Source organism: Megalobrama amblycephala, linkage group LG1 (genome assembly GCF_018812025.1).
Source record: "Megalobrama amblycephala isolate DHTTF-2021 linkage group LG1, ASM1881202v1, whole genome shotgun sequence".
Lineage (NCBI taxonomy): Eukaryota > Metazoa > Chordata > Actinopteri > Cypriniformes > Xenocyprididae > Megalobrama > Megalobrama amblycephala.
In genome coordinates, this window is record NC_063044.1 from 17,012,562 (window position 1) to 17,032,000 (window position 19,439).

General features: G+C 37.6%; 1 protein-coding gene across 3 annotated transcripts in view; it reads left to right on the forward strand.

The window, feature by feature from the left end:
• Nucleotides 1-19,439, forward strand: part of LOC125264517 (NACHT, LRR and PYD domains-containing protein 3-like) — a 32,533-nt gene that overhangs the window by 915 nt on the left and 12,179 nt on the right. The window contains exons 2-12 of one of the 3 annotated variants that reach the window (XM_048183905.1): nt 1,971-2,249; nt 2,509-2,571; nt 2,752-2,814; nt 4,959-6,756; nt 7,119-7,292; nt 7,421-7,594; nt 7,707-7,880; nt 7,993-8,166; nt 9,428-9,601; nt 12,046-12,092; nt 13,556-16,003. In XM_048183905.1, the coding sequence (XP_048039862.1) occupies nt 1,991-2,249; nt 2,509-2,571; nt 2,752-2,814; nt 4,959-6,756; nt 7,119-7,292; nt 7,421-7,594; nt 7,707-7,880; nt 7,993-8,166; nt 9,428-9,601; nt 12,046-12,092; nt 13,556-13,674 (3,219 nt within the window). In that variant the 5' untranslated portion in view covers nt 1,971-1,990 and the 3' untranslated portion in view covers nt 13,675-16,003. Of the gene's footprint in view, nt 1-1,970; nt 2,250-2,508; nt 2,572-2,751; nt 2,815-4,958; nt 6,757-7,118; nt 7,293-7,420; nt 7,595-7,706; nt 7,881-7,992; nt 8,167-9,427; nt 9,602-12,045; nt 12,093-13,555; nt 16,004-19,439 lie in introns of those variants that run through there. The other 2 variants (XM_048183892.1, XM_048183898.1) reach the window with 2 other exon arrangements.

Genomic DNA, 19,439 nt, shown 5'->3' on the forward strand with positions numbered 1-19,439 from the left:
GTGAGAACATTTACTGTATTGGCAGCAAACTCTGTTCTAGTACAGAACATCATGGCCGTGACATACTGACTGTTAAATGACTAAACTGAAAGAAGATCATACTGTTGTGTTTCAGTGATTAAACCAGATGTTCTCATTACATATCACAATGATCTTGTGTTTGAAACAGTGATTATGTGGAATGAAAATATGTACAGCTAGAATGAAAGCATGAGATCAGGATTTGTGTTACAAGATCAGTTTGGATTTTTGTGTTTTGAAAATGTACAGCAAATAAAATCCCTGCACAAAGCAGAATGTGGTAAGCAGGACGAGGCCGAGGGCCGTGAGAAACTCGAGACCGGTGTGGCACACAGCTGACACTCATTAACACTCGGCCCTCGTCCTCATCGCCACACAGTAATTTAGGAGTTTATTGAGGCAAAAGACACATTGGACCCTAATCTAAAATCTCAGAATTATTTATGCAGTTGTAACTGTGATGAAAATGCTTTCATTGCACATCTAAGCTTCATTAAAAACACTGTAAATAATAAATCTACACGCATTTCAGATGCTGCTTCTGTTTCCTCTGCAGTGCAAACATGGATTTTGTTGATACTAATTTAATTTGTTCGATTGTTTAATTTTTTCAGTGCTATACAGACCTAAATCCAGACTGAAATTAATCGCGTTGTTTTCATTTAAAAATGTCAAAAGTAGATTAAGAACCACCTTCTCCATTATTTTAGCCAAAAATGGCCATTTTTAGATCAGTCTATAATTACTGAACACTGAAGTGTCCAGACTTGTTTATTTTTTAAGAGGCTACACCAGGACAGCTTAAAATAGGACAGGACCAAGTAAAGTTCAGGTACAGTTTTTATCGAGCCAGATCAGCCTCAAAAATAATACATTTAAAAAACAAAATTAGCATAATTATTATCCCAAATGCTCACACAAATGCATCTTACCTAAATAAATTAAAAATACTTGAGTTCTTGAATTAATTTCCATCACACATTTATGAATGATGTATTTATGGATCGTTGAATCTGCATTTGTGAATCGTCACACGTGTGTGGACTGCTCTGAATTTGTGTCCTGGCAGGTTAATATTCATAAATATCTTTTTTTGTAGGATGTTCTGTGTAGCCAATCACAGCAAGCTTTTAATCCACCAATCAAAACGCTCCTTACTGAACAGACTCAAGAAGATCAATGCTGCACTTGTACTGTGCATTGTTACATGATCGGGTCCTTTTTACTGTATAAAGACATTTTAATGGGTGCTCCCTTTTTAGGCACCTGATTATAGTTTCTATAAAATCACATTATGATTTATATCATTCACACAAAATACAGTTAGCTTGCTTTCTTATACACCAAAGCTGCACAAACCCTGTTTATTCAGATCAATCTGTAATGTTATTAAACAAGTGTTAAATGTCCAGATATTTCATTTAATAACAACAGTTATGTAATGTGTTCTGTTGCTGTTATAGTAATAGTATCAGGTTTGCAGTAACTTTTGATCAGGCATTAAAAACAGCTACCTCCACCTGAGGGTATTTTTGTTTGTTTTTGAACACTAGACCAGGGCTGGCGATTCCACATTCAGTTCTTTCTGCACAACTTACTGTATAATACCATGATAAACTCCTTTTGAAGATCCTCATTAAAGGTACACACAGGCTTCATTGACATCTTCGTGTCTCACTTGATCTCCTCCACGCTTTCTAATATCCCGCCATTACTAACTGCAACGAATGGTAATGAATTGTGATTGGATGATAATTGTGTTCTCCAAAATATACTATGATGAGATTGGCTACATTTGTTTAGGCTATTCTCATGTGACAGAAGACTGATACTTGCTTTTATGATCATCTAGCAATAAAGACAATTTAGGAATGATGATATATGGGGCAAAACTTTTTTTTCATAATAAGTTGAAACACTAAAAACATCTTTTTCTTTTTGTCCTGCAGCTGTGGATCGGTGAAGGACGATGGCATCTGTGAAAGATCTGCTTGATAAATCACTGAATGATCTGGTACAAGCTGAACTGAAGAAGTTTCAGTGGCATTTAGTGAACGATCATGAGTGTATATCAAAGTCTGAAATGGAGAATGCAGATAGGTTAGACACAGTGGATAAGATGGTAGCACGTTTTGAACCAGAAGAAGCTGTGAAGATCACCGTGAAGATCCTGAGGAAGATGAACCAGAATAATCTGGCTGAGCAGCTAGAGAACAAACACAAGCAAGGTAAAATTAAAATGAACTTGTTAAATGTGCTGTTTAAAATATAAATAAAATGTGAAACTACTTAATTGATTTTTTATAAATATATTTGAAATAATAAAGTTGTATTATTTTTCTATAACTGATGTCTCACAGAGTGAATGTTTAGAGAATAAGTGAATAACTGCCTTTTTAGCTGAATCTTTCATCTCTCTGTTTTGCTGATGTGTTTGTGTGGTTTAATGTCACAGTATTTTCATTCTGATCTCTTTCTCTCACACAGCTCAGGCTGAGGACAGTATTGAGGATCCTGCACTTGCTGGAGTCAGTTCAAAACCGCTGGAGGGTAAATAATGATCACTGTACAGAGAATCCCAAACTCAGCCACTTTATCCTGGGTTATAGAATAACTCATAAATTAACAACTGCTTTTTTAGCTGAATCTTTCATCTCTCTGTTTTGCTGATGTGTTTGTGTGGTTTAATGTCAGAGTATTTTCATCCTGATCTCTTTCTCTCTCACACAGCTCAGGCTGAGGACAGTATTGAGGATCCTGCACTTGCTGGAGTCAGTTCAAAACCGCTGGAGGGTAAATAATGATCACTGTCTGCACAGAGAAACCCCTGTAGGCCATAATGTAGGCCAGATCAGATGCTCTTGACCACTGCATGTTGTAAATGATTAGTGTTGAATCAGTCTTTCAATGGGCCTAGATTGGTTCCCAATCTTTTAGAGTGTCGTACCCCATAGACATTTAACATCTTTCTGCAAACTCCCTCTCTAACACTCGGACTGCAGTCACACCTTTTCCATTATGGGACAATATTTGCCCCCATAAATTGATTTACATGTGCATTTTTACCTTCATAAAGGCAAAGTTTTCTAACCATATTAAATGTCATGTTTTATATCATATTCTTACAGTTCCATTAATTATATTATTAATATAATAAATGAAGCAATAAATTGAGATACTTTGAAATATTAAACAAACTGCCAGTAGGTGGCAGCAAGTCACTGTCTTAATGAGTGAGTCATCGAGTCGTTCATTCTTTCAGTAATGAATGGGTCAGTGAATCATTGACTCATTGAATCGTTTACATTAATGATGCAAAACACAGTGTTAGTGATCTTTCAGGCTCATTATAAAACTGTAGCAGGACAGATGAAACTATGGCAGGTAACCACTATAGTAAAATTAGCCATTTGATACAGAGTGATACTGAGATACAGAGATTTAAAAAATGTATTTAGATACTACTTATAGTACATTTGAACCCATAGTGTACTACAAGTGGTCTCTAAATACATTTTTTAAATACAGAGATAGTATATTAAAAGCACATTTTAGTTCATATTTTATGTTGTCTCAAAATAGCACAGTTGAGTACACATAGATGATGTTAAGATTCTCTTAATATACTAACAATTCTTCTTTAGTAGTTCTTAAGTACAAAATTAGTACACGAAAATAGAGCACATTATAGAAGTGTACTTTTTTCACCTGGGTACATCGCAATGCTGATAAGCCATGTTCAGTAACAACTTTTGAATGTGAAATAAAAAGTAAATGTTGTGTTTGTGATATAGTACACAACCACGGATCAGTTGCGCGCTGCAAACGCGGCATATGTGAATGCACAAAAGCGCGTGCTGCTCCTGCATCGCATGCACATAGGCATGACGGTGGTGCTTCTCCGCTCTACTCCCTGCGTTGTCTTTTTTGGTCGATATTAACCAACGTTTCATTTCAACAAAATAATACCCAAAGCTTAAAGCCTAAAGAATTACCTATGTTAGGGTGACCATATTACCTATGTGCACATGTCTGAATGTTTAATATGGTGCTGTAAATTTACCTGCTGCAACTAATGCTGTTGCTAATATGTCGTTAATCTGTCGTAATTACGTAAAATTAAGGAACAATAGTTGCCCCCTTAAATTTATTTTCCAGTGTAATTTTTTCCTTTATAAATTCAAAAGAGAAATATGCAATAAGTAATACTTCAGTCTTATCTTACTATATTACCTACATAATATTAGTTTATTTATATATTTAGACTTTTTTTTTAAACAACAGCGGTGGACAGGGGTCAGCATGGGCACTATGCAGCCCCATACGCAACAAACTGTCATGGGGTCCGCCCATGACCCTGTTGCTGGTTCACCGCTGTTCCTACTTTGGACCACTTTTGATAGATACTGACCACTGCAGACCGGGATCATCCCACAGGAGCTGCAGTTTTGGAGATGCTCTGACCCAGTCGTCTAGCCATCACAATTTGGTCCTTGTCAAACTCACTCAAATCCTTACGCTTGCCCATTTTTCCTGCCTCTAATACATCAACTTTGAGAGCAACATGTTCACTTGCTGCCTAATATATCCACACACTAACAGTTGCCGTGATGAAGAGATGATCAGTGTTATTCACTTCACCTGTCAGTGCTCATAATGTTATGCCTGATCAGTGTATATTGTTATCGTGAATTAAAAACACACATATCGTGATATGAGATGTAATATTTTGATCTTTCACCCCTACAAGGTGTGTTTAAGAGTGAAGACATTTCCATGCCGTCAACTTAAGCATAAGTGTGATTCATTTGAATAGTAGAAGCACAGTTTTCAAGTTACCACACATGTGTGATTATTTTTGTAATAGGAATATCAGTTTTTAAATAAAATAATAAAACCGGATCACTTTTTGCTGACATCTTCCCTCTTTCTCAAAGGCTCAGCTGCAGAGGACAGTAAAGCTGCTCTTCATGAGATCAGCCGCAGACTGAAGCTCAAATTAAAACAGGAGTGTGAGCGAATATTGGTTGGTAATTCTCAGAGGGGTCGTCAGAAATACCTGAACGATATTTACACTGATCTATATGTGGTGGAGAATGAGACTGGAGGAATAGTGAGTGAACATGAGGTGAGACAGATCGAATTCAAACAATTTGATGCCAAGGACACACCAATCCAATGCAATAACATTTTTAAAGTCCATAACGGTCGACAAAACAAAAAAGTGTTGACGATGGGCATCGCAGGGGTAGGAAAAACAGTCTCTGTCAATAAATTCATCCTTGACTGGGCTGAAGGAAAAGAAAATCAGGATATTGCCTTAATTTTCCCTCTTCCATTCCGTAGACTGAATTTGATTAAAGAAGAGTACAGTCTTATAGGACTTCTTAACAAATACTACTTTAGTAATCCTGAAGAACTGCCCTCTCTTCCTGATGGTGACGGTAAAATCATGTTCATCTTTGATGGGCTGGATGAGTGTCGCTTCCCTTTGAACTTTAAAGAGGATGACGGATTTACAGATGTTAAAGAAAAAACAACATTGAGTAAGATAATAACAAACCTCATTAAGACACATCTGGTTCCCTCTGCTCTCATCTGGATCACATCCAGACCAGCAGCAGCCAGTCTGATACCCCGAAACTACATTGATCAGGTGACAGAGGTGCGAGGATTCAACGATGAGCAGAAAGAGCAATACTTCATCAAAAACAGCAGTCCTGAGGTTGCTGGAAACATCATCCGTCATATCAGGAAATCCAGGAGCCTGTACATCATGTGCCACATCCCCGTCTTCTGCTGGATCTCTCTTACTGTTCTTCAGCCTCTACTGGCTCGAAAGAGCAATGACAAAACACCCACAACTCTGACAGGGATGTACACAAGCTTCTTACTTACTCAGCAGCAACAGATGGAAAACAAATACTGTGATGACTCTCAACCTAAAGCAAATGCCAGGTCTTTTGATGAGATTATTCTGAAGCTTGGGAAACTGGCCTTTGAACAGCTGGAGAAAGGAAATCTGATTTTCTACAAAGAAGATCTTAAGGAATGTGGACTAGATGTCAGTGAAGGGTCGGTGTTCTCTGGGTTATGCACTCAGATCTTTCAGGAGGAAAAAGCTGTTTCAGCAAGACACGTTTACAGCTTCGTTCATCTCAGCATTCAGGAATTCCTTGCTGCTCTCTATGTGTTTTTGATTAGCAAAGATGAGAAAGCAAAGCTACTTTTTAAGTCCCTGAGAAAAAAACTGAGATGGAAACTGTCCAGAAAGACAGAGTTTCAGCTTCATAAGGGTGCGATCAACAAGGCTTTACAAAGCGAGAACGGACACCTGGACCTTTTCCTCCGGTTCCTCCTGGGTCTCTCTCTGGAGTCCAATCAGAGTGACCTGAAGGAATTAGTGCCAGGACTGAAACACAAAACAGAGAACATGAAAAGCACTGTTGACTATATCAAAAAGAAAATAGAGAAGGAGAAATCTGTGGAGAGGACCATCAATCTTTTCCACTGTCTGAGTGAACTGAAAGATGATTTTGTGGAGGAAATTCAGAAAAACCTGAGCTCAGGAAATCTTTCAGCACAGAATCTCTCCTCTGCTCAGTGGTCTGGTCTGGTGTTTGTGCTCCTGATGTCAGAAGAGACTCAAGAGAAGTTTGAACTGCAGAAATACAGAAGATCTGATGAAGCCGTGATAAGACTCCTGCCAGTGATCAAAAACACAAGAAAAGCACTGTAAGAGTCATTACATTCATTTATATGCACTGTTGGTCTTTTGTAGTTGGGACTTCTTTTTACATGGATGACTTAGACAGTTCAGAAAAATGAATACATGTAAATGTAAATCAATGTGTGTGATAATATTAAATGCCAAAGTGTCTCTACCATCAGACAAGTTGAACTTGAGTTTTACTCTTTTTATTATTCTTAATTGTATCATAAATTAAAGAAACTGAAAATACAGGTTTGATGTTTTATGAAAATTGTTTTAGCTTCGCTACAGTCAAAGGTTTTTCCAAGTTATCTATGCTCTAGATTATAAACACTACTTAAGAAGCATTGATATCAAAGCATTGATTGTTTTGTTCGCTACACAGGCTACAGTGTTGTAATCTCACTGCTCAGTGTTGTGAGAGTTTGTCATCAGTTCTACAATCATCAAACTCCTTCCTGAGAGAGCTGGACCTGAGTAACAATGATCTACAGGATTCGGGAGTGAAGCTTCTTTCTGAGGGGCTAAAAAGTCCAAACTGTCACCTGGAGATAATGAGGTTTGAGTTTAAATGCTTTATTTATTTATTTATTTATTTATTTATTTATTTTCCATTAAGTTAATTATTTATAAACACACAGCTAAGATTGATTCTGTATGCAATTACATTTTGTTTTTATTGTTCAGATTTTCCATATGTAATCTCACTGCTCAGTGTTGTGAGAGTTTGTCATCAGTTCTACAATCATCAAACTCCTTCCTGAGAGAGCTGGACCTGAGTAACAATGACCTACAGGATTCGGGAGTGAGGCTTCTTTCTGATGGGCTAAAAAGTCCAAACTGTCACCTGGAGATAATGAGGTTTGAGTTTAAATGCTTTATTTATTTATTTATTTTCCATTAAGTTAATTATTTATAAACACACTGCTAAGACTGATTCTGTATGCAATTACATTTTGTTTTTATTGTTCAGATTTTCCACCTGTAATCTCACTGCTCAGTGTTGTGAGAGTTTGTCATCAGTTCTACAATCATCAAACTCCTTCCTGAGAGAGCTGGACCTGAGTAACAATGACCTACAGGATTCGGGAGTGAGGCTTCTTTCTGATGGGCTAAAAAGTCCAAACTGTCACCTGGAGATAATGAGGTTTGAGTTTAAATGCTTTATTTATTTATTTATTTTCCATTAAGTTAATTATTTATAAACACACTGCTAAGACTGATTCTGTATGCAATTACATTTTGTTTTTATTGTTCAGATTTTCCACCTGTAATCTCACTGCTCAGTGTTGTGAGAGTTTGTCATCAGTTCTACAATCATCAAACTCCTTCCTGAGAGAGCTGGACCTGAGTAACAATGACCTACAGGATTCAGGAGTGAAGCTTCTTTCTGATGGGCTGAAGAATTCAAACTGTCGGCTGGAGATACTGAGGTAAATTGTTTTAAAATAATTAACAAAATGCTTTAAATGATTACATTAAATGATTATAACCGAATGTGACATTTGTTCTCGATGTAATGGAAATAGTCAATGGAAATTGGACCGATACCAAGCTCATGTACTTGTACTCGTACTCGTACAAATATGGATTTGCTTGAATCTAGAGATGTTCCGATCAGGTTTTTTTGCCCTCGAGTCTGAGTCATTTGATTATGAGTATCTACCGATACCGAGTCCCAATCCAATACTTCTATAATACATAAAAAAAGAATAAAGAAGAGCGAAAAAACAGATCCAGGATATTCCTTATTTTTTATTTAATTCACCTTATTTTAACATTCAACAGCTCTGTTAACAAACAGAGCACTTCTGTGAGGTAGCTTGAACAATCAAGTAATAAATAACATAAATTCTTCACTTTTGGACTTTAGTGCAACAGTAAATATAAAAAAAGCCTAATATAAAAACAAATAGCACCTCAACTTAAAATACCCGGCAGGCATGTAAACAAATAAAAAAAATAAAAGTGCCACAGTTTTTGCAAAGCCAGTAATGTGCTTTTAGGAACTGCACTCCTAACTCTTACTGTCATCACAGTTTGCTATGGCAGTGTTGTTGTCATCAACTTTATAATACCTCCAGACCGCAGACATACTCGCGTTTTCCGCTTCAAGCTGCTTCCATGTTCTACTTTGCCGGCATTTAACCAACAGCATCTCTGCAACAAAGTGATGTCATGTCGCACGCATGTGGAGTCAAAAGGGTCTAACTCTGTGCCACCGCATAACTATAGATGTGTTAAAAAATAATGAGAATATATATACATATATATCCGAGTCCTGATCGGGAGGTAACGTCCGATTCCGATCGAGTCTGAAATCACGTGATCGGGCCCGATTTCCAATCACGTAATCAGATCTGGACATACTTGAATCATTCATTGAATCGTTCTTCAGATTCTTGACTTGTCACCGTCTGAACAAGCCCAACACAGTCGATTGATCGCCATAGAAAATCAACGATTCAGCGGATGGAATCAAAAGTTGCTATTGTGAATGGCACACGCTCCACTACTGTAAATGTTTAGAAAATTGAATGAATACTTTGGTACACTTCCATTAACACTTTTGTTACTTTAATGACTGAATCTACAGAAAATAACAGCATACAAACTGCACAGGTCAGTGTGTGATAGTGACTGATCTGATTGTCAAACTAACGTCATGTGTACTGTTGCTGTGTGTGTTTGTAGATTGTCTGGGTGTATGGTGACAGAGGAAGGCTGTGGTTATGTGTCTTCAGCTCTGAGTTCAAACCCCTCACACCTGAGAGAGCTGGATCTGAGCTACAATCACCCAGGAGATTCTGGAGTCAAGCTACTCACTGATACACTCAACCATCAAAACTACAGACTGGATAAACTCAAGTATGTTGAGCAGGAAGAGTTCAACTTTATTTCTTTCATACATTTACAAGTTCTTACTGAGAATAAACAGAGGATAGCTGCAGTTACACTACAGGGCTGTTGAATGCTTGATTCTGATTGTTTGACAAACTTTTTGAAGTGCTCAAATATTGTCAAGTAAATGCAGAGCTAAAGTAGTTCCAGGCAGGTCTCAACTAAATTAGAGCATGATTTTTCCCGCTCTATGTCCAATACAAATGAACACAAATGCAGTACAGACACACACAAACACACACACATACACAAGCACAGAAATGTGTCAGTGCTGCCCCACGACTTCATCAGTAAAATAGTTTCACAATTTATGTAGTATGCCTGAAAAAGGGACTGTAGTAAGTGATGTCTGATATCTAGCTTTCCTCAAGGGATGTTGGTCAAAACACAGGATCCAATCAGCTTCATCCAAAGGAAGTTTATTTGTTCCTAACACAAGGGTAACTTTCATCCAGGCTGTACACAACACAGCTGTACAAGGGCTTTACAGAATTAAAGGGTTAGTTCACCCAAATTCTTTCATTTATTACTCACCCTCATGTTGCTCCACACCTGTAAGACCTTTGTTCATCTTCTGAACACAAACTAAGATATTTTTAATGAAATCCAATGGGTCAGTGAGGCCTGCATAGCCAGCAAGTTAATTTACACTTTCAATGCCCAGAAAGGTAGTAAAGACATATTTAAAACAGTCCATGTGACTACAGTGGTTCAACCTTAAATTTATGAAGCAACGAGAATACTTTCTGTGTGGCAAAAAAACAAAATGACGACTTTATTTCCTTTCTTCCATATCAGTCTCTGACGCACGTTAACAAGAGCACCACAACACATGCGTGTGGTGATTCGAGTCATTTCCTCGTATGAATTATTCAAACTTTCAAGTTGTGGCATGACAATATCACAATCGATGCAGTACACTGTCTTGTTCAGTAGGCATCGCTTGCCACTGATGACATCTACACCACCAGCTCTCCATTGCTCTCTGTCTTTCAGAAGCTTGTGGCTGTGGTTGTGTTGCAGCCTCTTCCATCTCTTTTAGTTTGTTCTCTGTATATTCTTTTTCTAATAAGTAAGGTTGTGCAAAAAAACACCTGTGTTGTTCCACACCCGTAGGACCTTCATTCATCTTTGGAACACAAATTAAGACATTTTTGAAATCCGATGGCTCAGTGAGGCCTGCATTGCCAGAAAGACAATCAACACTTACATTGCCCAGAAAGTTACTAAAGAGATATTAAAATCAGTCCATGTGACTATGGTGGTTAAACCTTACTATTATAAAGCGACGAGAATACTTTTCGTGTGCCAAAAAAAAAAAAGAGAAGACTTTATTCAACAATATCTAGTGATGGGCGATTTCAAAACACTGCTTCATGAAGCTTTGAATCTTCACGAATCTTGTGTTTCAAATCAAAGGTTTGGAGCGTTTAAGTCATGTGATTTTAGTAAACGAGGCTTCGTTACGTCATAAGTGTTTCGAAATTTCAATGGTTCATGTGACTTTGGCAGTTTGATTCACGCTCCAAACCTCTGATTCGAAACACAAGATTTATGAAGATTTGAAGCTACCTGATGAAAACAGGTGGCACATGTGTACAGACTCAGTTTCTCAGTAATGAGGTAGTAATGTCACTGTTCTTTAAACAGTTAAGCTACCCTATTACAGACACTGCTGCCGGACACACACTCACACACACACATACGAAACTACTCCGATCAGGCATAACATTATAACCACCTTCCTAATATTGTGCTGATCCCCTTTTTGCTGCCAATACAGCCCTGACCTGTGGAGGTATGGACTCCACTAGACCCCTGAAGGTGTGTGTAATGCAGTTCATTGATGTGAGAAGGAGGCGGGAACCTGCGAATGTGCTTCCGGAGCTCCTCCATGAGAAATACGAGACCGGTGCAGTGCGCAGCTGACACTCCTTAGCAATCACGCCACTGGCCTCGCGCTGTTCCCTCACAGCTCTCGCTCCGGCCTGCTTGTCACATAACCCCATCATCTTTTCATCTTTACGTTACTAAATTGCATACTGTTAAATAAATCTTATTCAAACGTTCTCTTGCCTCCCAAGTCTTTCTGGTAGAACTGATTTCCTGCACCTGTGGACTGTGTATGAGTTTGAGATTAGAGGCCTTGTTGCCATAATTGGGCAGCAGGATTTATGCAGCGTTTTGTTCTGTTTATGCGGCACAATTATGTTTATATTCTTTTTGTAATGAATCATCTATTGGAACGAGCTGTGTCCATAACAGTTCTGTATTTGGTTGGTAATGTACTTAGCTTTACAATTTTCCAAAATTAAAATTGTTGTGTGTGTGAGAGTGAGTGAGTGTGAGAAGAGTGTGTGTGTGTGTGTGTGTGTGTTTACTGACTGACTATCATTGTTTGTGTTTTCTAGTGTGGATCATGGGGGAGAATTCAGGATAACAGCAGGACTACACAAATGTATGTCTACACACACACACACACTCGCACACACACACACACACTTGCACACACACACTTGCACACACACAGTATCTGTCAAAATGATGCTGTTTCATAATAAATAATAACTATAATACTTTTAGATCACCAATATTTGAATTATCGTTAAGACAGTAAAATACTACTAAATACTACTACTGTGAATGAAAAATGAATATTTTATAAAGAGTATATTATTTTACAATAGGATGTTACAATACTGTTATACTGGCAGAAACCAGCAGTTTCAGTGGAAACAGGTTTATAAATGCATCTTATTACAAATCAGGTGAAATACTGCAATCAACTGTCCACAAAAATGTTAGATATAATGCGACTGTGAAAACTGAGTGTAACTGGTGCTCGCTGCGTTCCCAAATGCACATTAAACTCAAAGCACATGCAGAGATGGAGTTCACTGCATTCATTCACTGTGAACTGACACGTGGAAAACAAGCTGATGGAGTGAGCAAAGTGTGCTCTTCACTCTGAAACATGCAGCGCAACGGACCACAAAATTACTTAATTATCGTCTTTTGTGATTTGATAAGGGCACAAAGCCATATCGTGCTTTTTATTTTAGGTTCTTTGAGAGATGCTTTGCCAAAGCAATGGCACAAAACATAAAGATTTATCTTATTATGAGATGTGTAAAATATCTTTGGTTCAAACTGTGTTTCTTTAAAATTTGTGTACACTTGGTCATTTCATGCATTTTCTCTGATGGGATATCTATCCCATCAGAGATAGATATCACTTCAGGAGGAATTCTGGGATGCATTCCAGACGAAACTGAACAAGTCTAAATGCATCTGGTTGTTGAAACCACATATGAAAATTATACTCGTCCCAAAAAATAAACATGTGAGAGTGTGTTATACGCTACCAGTCAAAAGTTTTTGAACAGTAAGATTTTTTTAATGTTTTAAAAGAAGTCTCTTCTGCTCACCAAGGCTTCATTTATTTGATCCAAAACACAGCTAAAACTGTAATATTGTGAAATATTATTACAGTTTAAAATAGCTGTTTTCTATTTGAATATATTGTAAAATGCAATTTATTTCTGTGATCTAAGCTGAATTTTCAGCATCATTACTCCAGTCTTCAGTGTCACATGATCCTTCAGAAATCATTCTAATATGTTGATTTGATGCTCAAGAAACATTTTTATCATTATCAGTGTTTGATTTGTTGTTTTTTGAAAGAAATTAATACTTTTATTCAGCAAGGATGCATTAAATTGATCAAAAGTGACATTATTGACATTTATAATGTTACTAAAGCTTTATATTTCAGAAAAAAAATATTTATTTTTCTCAAGAAAACATTCTACTGATTCAGAGATGATCCAAATGAAGCAGCACAGATACTTTACACTGATTAACATACTGATTGATCACTGTCAACTGAAAACATCAAGTTAAAACTATTTTACATTACAGGGTTTTTCCTGGGTCTTCGGTGGTGGTGGATAAACACTGTCATCCACAGTAAAAAATACTGTACCCATGTGATCTGTGAGTTCAGTACTGACAGTAAATCCACAATAAACGCAGTTTGAAATATCAACATATCCTATTCATGAATTTAGTTTAGTTTAGCGTTTATTGCCATTTGCACAGGTACGTTTCAGTACAGGTACATTGGAATTCTTATGCATTTCTCAGGAATCAAGTACCAAGTTAAAAATAGTACATAAACATAAAAAAGTACATACATACATACACACACCACATACACATTCTACATAAAACAAAGGAACAACTAGTCAATTTAAAAAAAAAATTACAAAAGGAAGAAATACAAAAACAGTATATAAATAACTTTCCTAATTTAAATAAATACACATTATAATAAATAATGATAATGTTATGCGTATAAAACTGGAACTCTTAATATAATAAATTCCTAATTAAAAGCAAGGGATAGGATACTCTTTTCCCTCCTTAATATCTTGTGCCACTAGCCTGAAAGTGGCTGGAAAGAAACTGTTAAACAGCCGGGCCTTGTGGGTGCTAATACTCACAGGCCTACGATGCCTCAGGTTATAGCCTGTGTCCACCCATTTAAACAAAGCATAGGCTGGATGGTGTTTGTCCTTAAGGATACTCTGTGCTTTCCTTCTACAGCGCTGAGTGTATATAGTGTCCATGGAGGGGAGGTTAGAGCCAATAACCCTCTCAGCAATTTTAATGACTCGTTGCAATGATTTCCTCTCCGCCTGGGTGGTGCTGCCGTACCACACTGTGATGCCACTGGTGAGAATACTCTCAACGAGTCCTTTATAAACATGGGTTAGGGTTTGACCTTTAAGTCCGGCCTTCTTCAATACCCTGACAAAGTGCAGCCTCTGCTGAGCTCTTTTCACTGTTGCAGCAGTGTTTTTAGCGCAGCTGAGATTTTCAGAGATGTGAAGTCCTAGAAACTTATGGCTGTCAGTCCGCTCCCCTCAATCCCCTTGATAGTTAGAGGCTGTAGGGGAGGAGGTCTTCTCCTAAAGTCCAGAATAAGTTCCTTCGTTTTATCAATGTTAAGAACAAGATCATTGTCCTCCCCATAGACAGTGACCCTGTGAACCATATCCCTATATGTTGACTCATTACCGCCTCTGATGAGGCCGAGGATGGTTGTATCATCTGCATATTTAATGACTATGTTATTATTGTCCAAGTTGGTGACACAATCATATGTATATAATGAAAAAAGTGCAGGGCTGAGACAGCAGCCCTCCTGTACTCACTGTCAACTCAGCTGAGACCTTCCTTCCCATCCTCACCACCTGTGGCCTGTCTGTAAGGAAGTCTGTTATCCAATTACAGGTGGACGTTGGTACTCCCAGTTCCATCATTTTGCCGAACAGCTTCATTGGCCGGATCGTGTTAAAGGCGGAGCTGTAGTCCAGGAACAATACTCGTACATAGGTATTATGAGTGTCCAAGTGCTGTAATATATAGTGAAGTGCCAGTGCCACCGCGTCATCCACTGACCTGTTCGAGCGGTAGGCAAACTGTAATATTGTAATAATTTAGGAATGAACACTGTCAGGACAGATAATAAAACTCATTTATATTTTAAAATCTGTACATTTAAAAGTAAAAAGTCACTAAGAGATCTGTTATTGTTATTACTGTTATTACAAAACACATTTTGTTCCGTCCATTGCTATGGTTATCACGGTCAATTGGATTTATTCGCACATTTCGCGAATACATTTGTCAATCCAGAAACTAATATATTTTAAATATTCATTATATAGGCCTACAGAAAGTGTCACGATCACCGTCAGTTCCTGTCAGTTCCCGGACTACATTTCCCATAATCCTCCCTGCTAGTCACATGCACACTCCCCACCAATCACCTGTTGCCACATACAGCTAAGCACATTCTCTGGATTTAAGACTCACTCTCACACTACCTCATTGTGAGGTCTTGTTTACCCTGTGTAGTAATTCTGAGCGTTTGTATCCTGTCTGTTATTGATCCTGCCCGTTTCCTGTTTATGATTCTCTGCCTTCTGCCTTCGGACTGTTTATTGTTATCTGGACTGTGAACGATATCTGCCTGCCCTGATCTACTGCCTGTATCCTGAGCACGATTCTGCCTAGCCCTTGCTGTTCCTGTTTGCCCCTGACTAGACCCTGCCTGTACGACCACGCTTACTTCTAATAAAAGCTTTGCATATGATCTTACCTTGAGTCCCGCTTCGTTACACAAAGATCGCTGCTGTATTAGTCAACACGAGAAACACAACGCTGCACTTCTGCCAAAACTTCAGTTATAATAAACGAAGGTGTCTGTATACAGTGTGCTATTTATCTCTTATTTGCATTGTGTTTATACTTGGTAACACTTTACATTAAGGTTCATTAGTTAAACATTAGTTAATATATTAACTGACATTAACTAACCATGAGCAATACATTTGTTACTGTATTTACTAATCTTTGTAAATGTTAGCTAATGAAAATACAGCTGTTCATTGTTTGTTGATGTTAGTTCACAGTGTATTAACTAATGTTAACAAGATTTTAATAATGTATTAGTAAATGTTTAAATTAACATTAAAGGCACAATATGTAAGATTTTTATATTAAAATATCCAAAAACCACCTGCGCAATGTTGTATATTTCGTTCAGCTGTGTACTTACATTATCTTAAATTGAGAGTTTTAAATAGTGCCCGTCCCTCCCTTGTCACTTGTCGCCTGTCAGTGATGTAATATCTGCGTTATTCCTGGTTTCTTTGTACTGCATAGTAACCATGGCAACAGATGGGTCAGCTGCGTAACGTCTACTGTTGTTGTTTGTGCTTTTTACTTAAGTAAAATTATCAATATCTGCCAGTGTGGTAATAAAATAATCTTAATGCAAACGGAAAACAAGATTATTTGGTGTCTATTGCTAAGAGCAAATTTACAGTAGCCCCGCCCACCAATGTCACACAAGGTTAAAAACATTGCTTATGAATAATGGTTTCAGTGGTGTAAGCAGAAGCGTGTTGGGTGCGCAAAACTAACTTGTGACACGATTGATAGGGTTCGAATCTGCCTTTCGCCGAGCTCGCTCTTCTCCCTTTTCACATCAGAAAGGCGTTCATTTTCAATAAAAATGAAGAAACAGTGGAAGTAAATGGCCTAATGAATGTGTAATAATGAGTGTTTTTTAAGTAGTTTACACTCTGTTATTATTGCATCCTGTTAATGTACAACAATACTGAGGTGCAAATAGTATGTATCTGCCAGTATAAAATATAAATAGCATCTAATTACTATTTACACTTATTGCAAAGAACTGCTACTTTTAGCCTACATGATAAATAGAACATAATTTGCAAAATAAATAAAAAATGCACTTAAATTATTAATTTTTTTCTTCTTTTTTTTTTGCATGTGGGATACCATGAAGATGAATATTAGTTCAGTAACTTACCGTTCTGCCAGTTTTCACCTCTGATATTATAACAGTGATAAGAAAATATAACTTGCATTGACTCAGAAGTATGCGGACGTCATTTTGTCACGTGCTGTTGCCATGGTGAATCGTAATATCGGAGCTCCATTGATGATGTCTTTCATAGTCGTGGTGCACACGCTTAACTCAGAGTCAACCTACTCAGAGTCGACTGAACTAACTCAATTCAGCTGTTCTGAAACTGAAAACTCAGAGTTTCCCATCTCAGAGTAAGTCAAGTCAGAGTTCAAGTTTTAACTCAGAGTTGGTTGAACCTCCTTATTGAAACGGGCCCCTGATGTGAAAAGCTGAATGTTTCGATTTGCACACAGACAACAATCAAAACACTCGTGTTACGAAGCTGAAGCTGCAGATTAATAGTTACAAATGTGTAAAATGGCATTCATAAACATAATGACAGACACGTCATTTACTTTTGCACTTCAGTTTCGCTGTACAACTTTGTCATGTATTTACTAGAAAAAACAAATACGACGACGGATTATCTTTGATTGATGAATATTAATTTGCTGAGTAACTAAAAGAATACCAATAATAATTTGTGTACCATTCACATGAAGGACTCCTTATTCTGCGCGCCACACAAAAGACACGCCCTTTTTTATATTGTGCTCTCACAGCCAATCACAAACAAGGTCAAAAGTCAACTCAAACAAGTTAACAGTATTATTCAATTATACCCTTTTAGGTTACAACAAAGCTCAGACAATAATGTTAATACACAACACTCCTCCCCTGAAATCTGGAACTCAGAAATGTTCAGGTCAGCTGAACAGAGGAAACATTTAAGCTTTTTTATTATTTCAAGAGTCTCTCTCTTAAAGGAACACTCCACTTTTTTGAAAATAGTCTCATTTTCCAGCTCCCCTAGAGTTAACCAGTTGAGTTTTACCGTTTCTGAATCCATTCAGCCAATCTCCGGGTCTGGCGGTACCACTTTTAGCATAGCTTAGCATAGTTCATTGAATCTGATTAGACCGTTAGCATCTCGCTCAAAAATGACCAAAGAGTTTTGATATTTCTCCTATTTAAAACGTGACTCTTCTGTAGTCACATCGTGTACTAAGACCGACGGAAAATGAAAAGTTGTGATTTTCTAGGCCGATATGGCTAGGAACTATACTCTCATTCCGGCGTAATAATCAAGGAGCTTTGCTGCCGCAGGGGCGCCTGCAGGATTTTACCTCAGGGTACGCACACAAGTGAAACTTCACTTTGCGTGTCAGAATGTTTGAACCCATCCACACCACTACTATATGGAAGTTCAAGTCCATTTACTAAACATTTTAAAGATATAAGCCTGTAGCCTATACTACATCATCATATGTTCTATATTTACAGTAAAATAACAGCACAATTTACTTGCCTCAAACAACTCAGTATGCATTAGTATTATTATTTTTAGAGGCCTAATTATTGTTTTTGTTGATCCATTTCATCTATTGCCAAACTTTAATATGTGAATTATATTATTGAAATAAACACATTTAGGGTTGTCAGGCTTTTGTTTGTGCTTAATGGATAAAACAACGGGTGCCGTACATTTTACCTGCCACAAGATGGCGCCGTTTTCGACACTTGATGCTTTGAAACCATAAACCTTTCCCGAAACATTTAGAGAAAAGCTTCAAAGATTTAATAGGCTTCATTTCTCCATCCCTATAGTTTTAGGCCTTTTAGCAAATGTTTCAGTCGAATTTAGCTGTTTTAGAGAGCGTTTACTCATTTTGAGCCTGTTTTTAAACATGAACTATCTGTAACATCATGTTTCATGTGTGGAAAAAAACGACGAAACTAAACTAGCCTATCAGATTTCTTTTCACCCATATCCCCCACGCCCACCCATGGACGCACATACACACGTTTGACTTTACAACACACAAACGCACACCTTTATTTATTTTCATTGTCTCTTGCTCTCTTAATATGTCATGAGTGTATGCAGAGAGTAGTGTTGTCAAAAGTACCGGTACTTCGGTACCAAGTCGGTACTGAAATTTTGAAAATGTGACGATACCCGCATTTCTGTAGTACCGAGAATCCGGGTATATTCGGTACCCACTGATAGGGCTGTTGGCAGTATTTACATGAATATGACACGAGTGAAGCACAAAGCTTTGTTTACAGAAGAAATAATAGATTAGAAATTAAATGTGACATCGCAGCCATGGAAACATTTTGGTTCATGCCGAATGAGAGGTATAGGCGAGTCCATACATTTAAGCTTTATATTTTGCTTTGCCAATCGTGATCATGGTCACCTGATTATCAGAGAATTTAACAATATTCCATTAGTTATTCCACTGAACATGGAATCTCTGTTTCTTTCTTCACTCACGCAGGGGATTATAACGT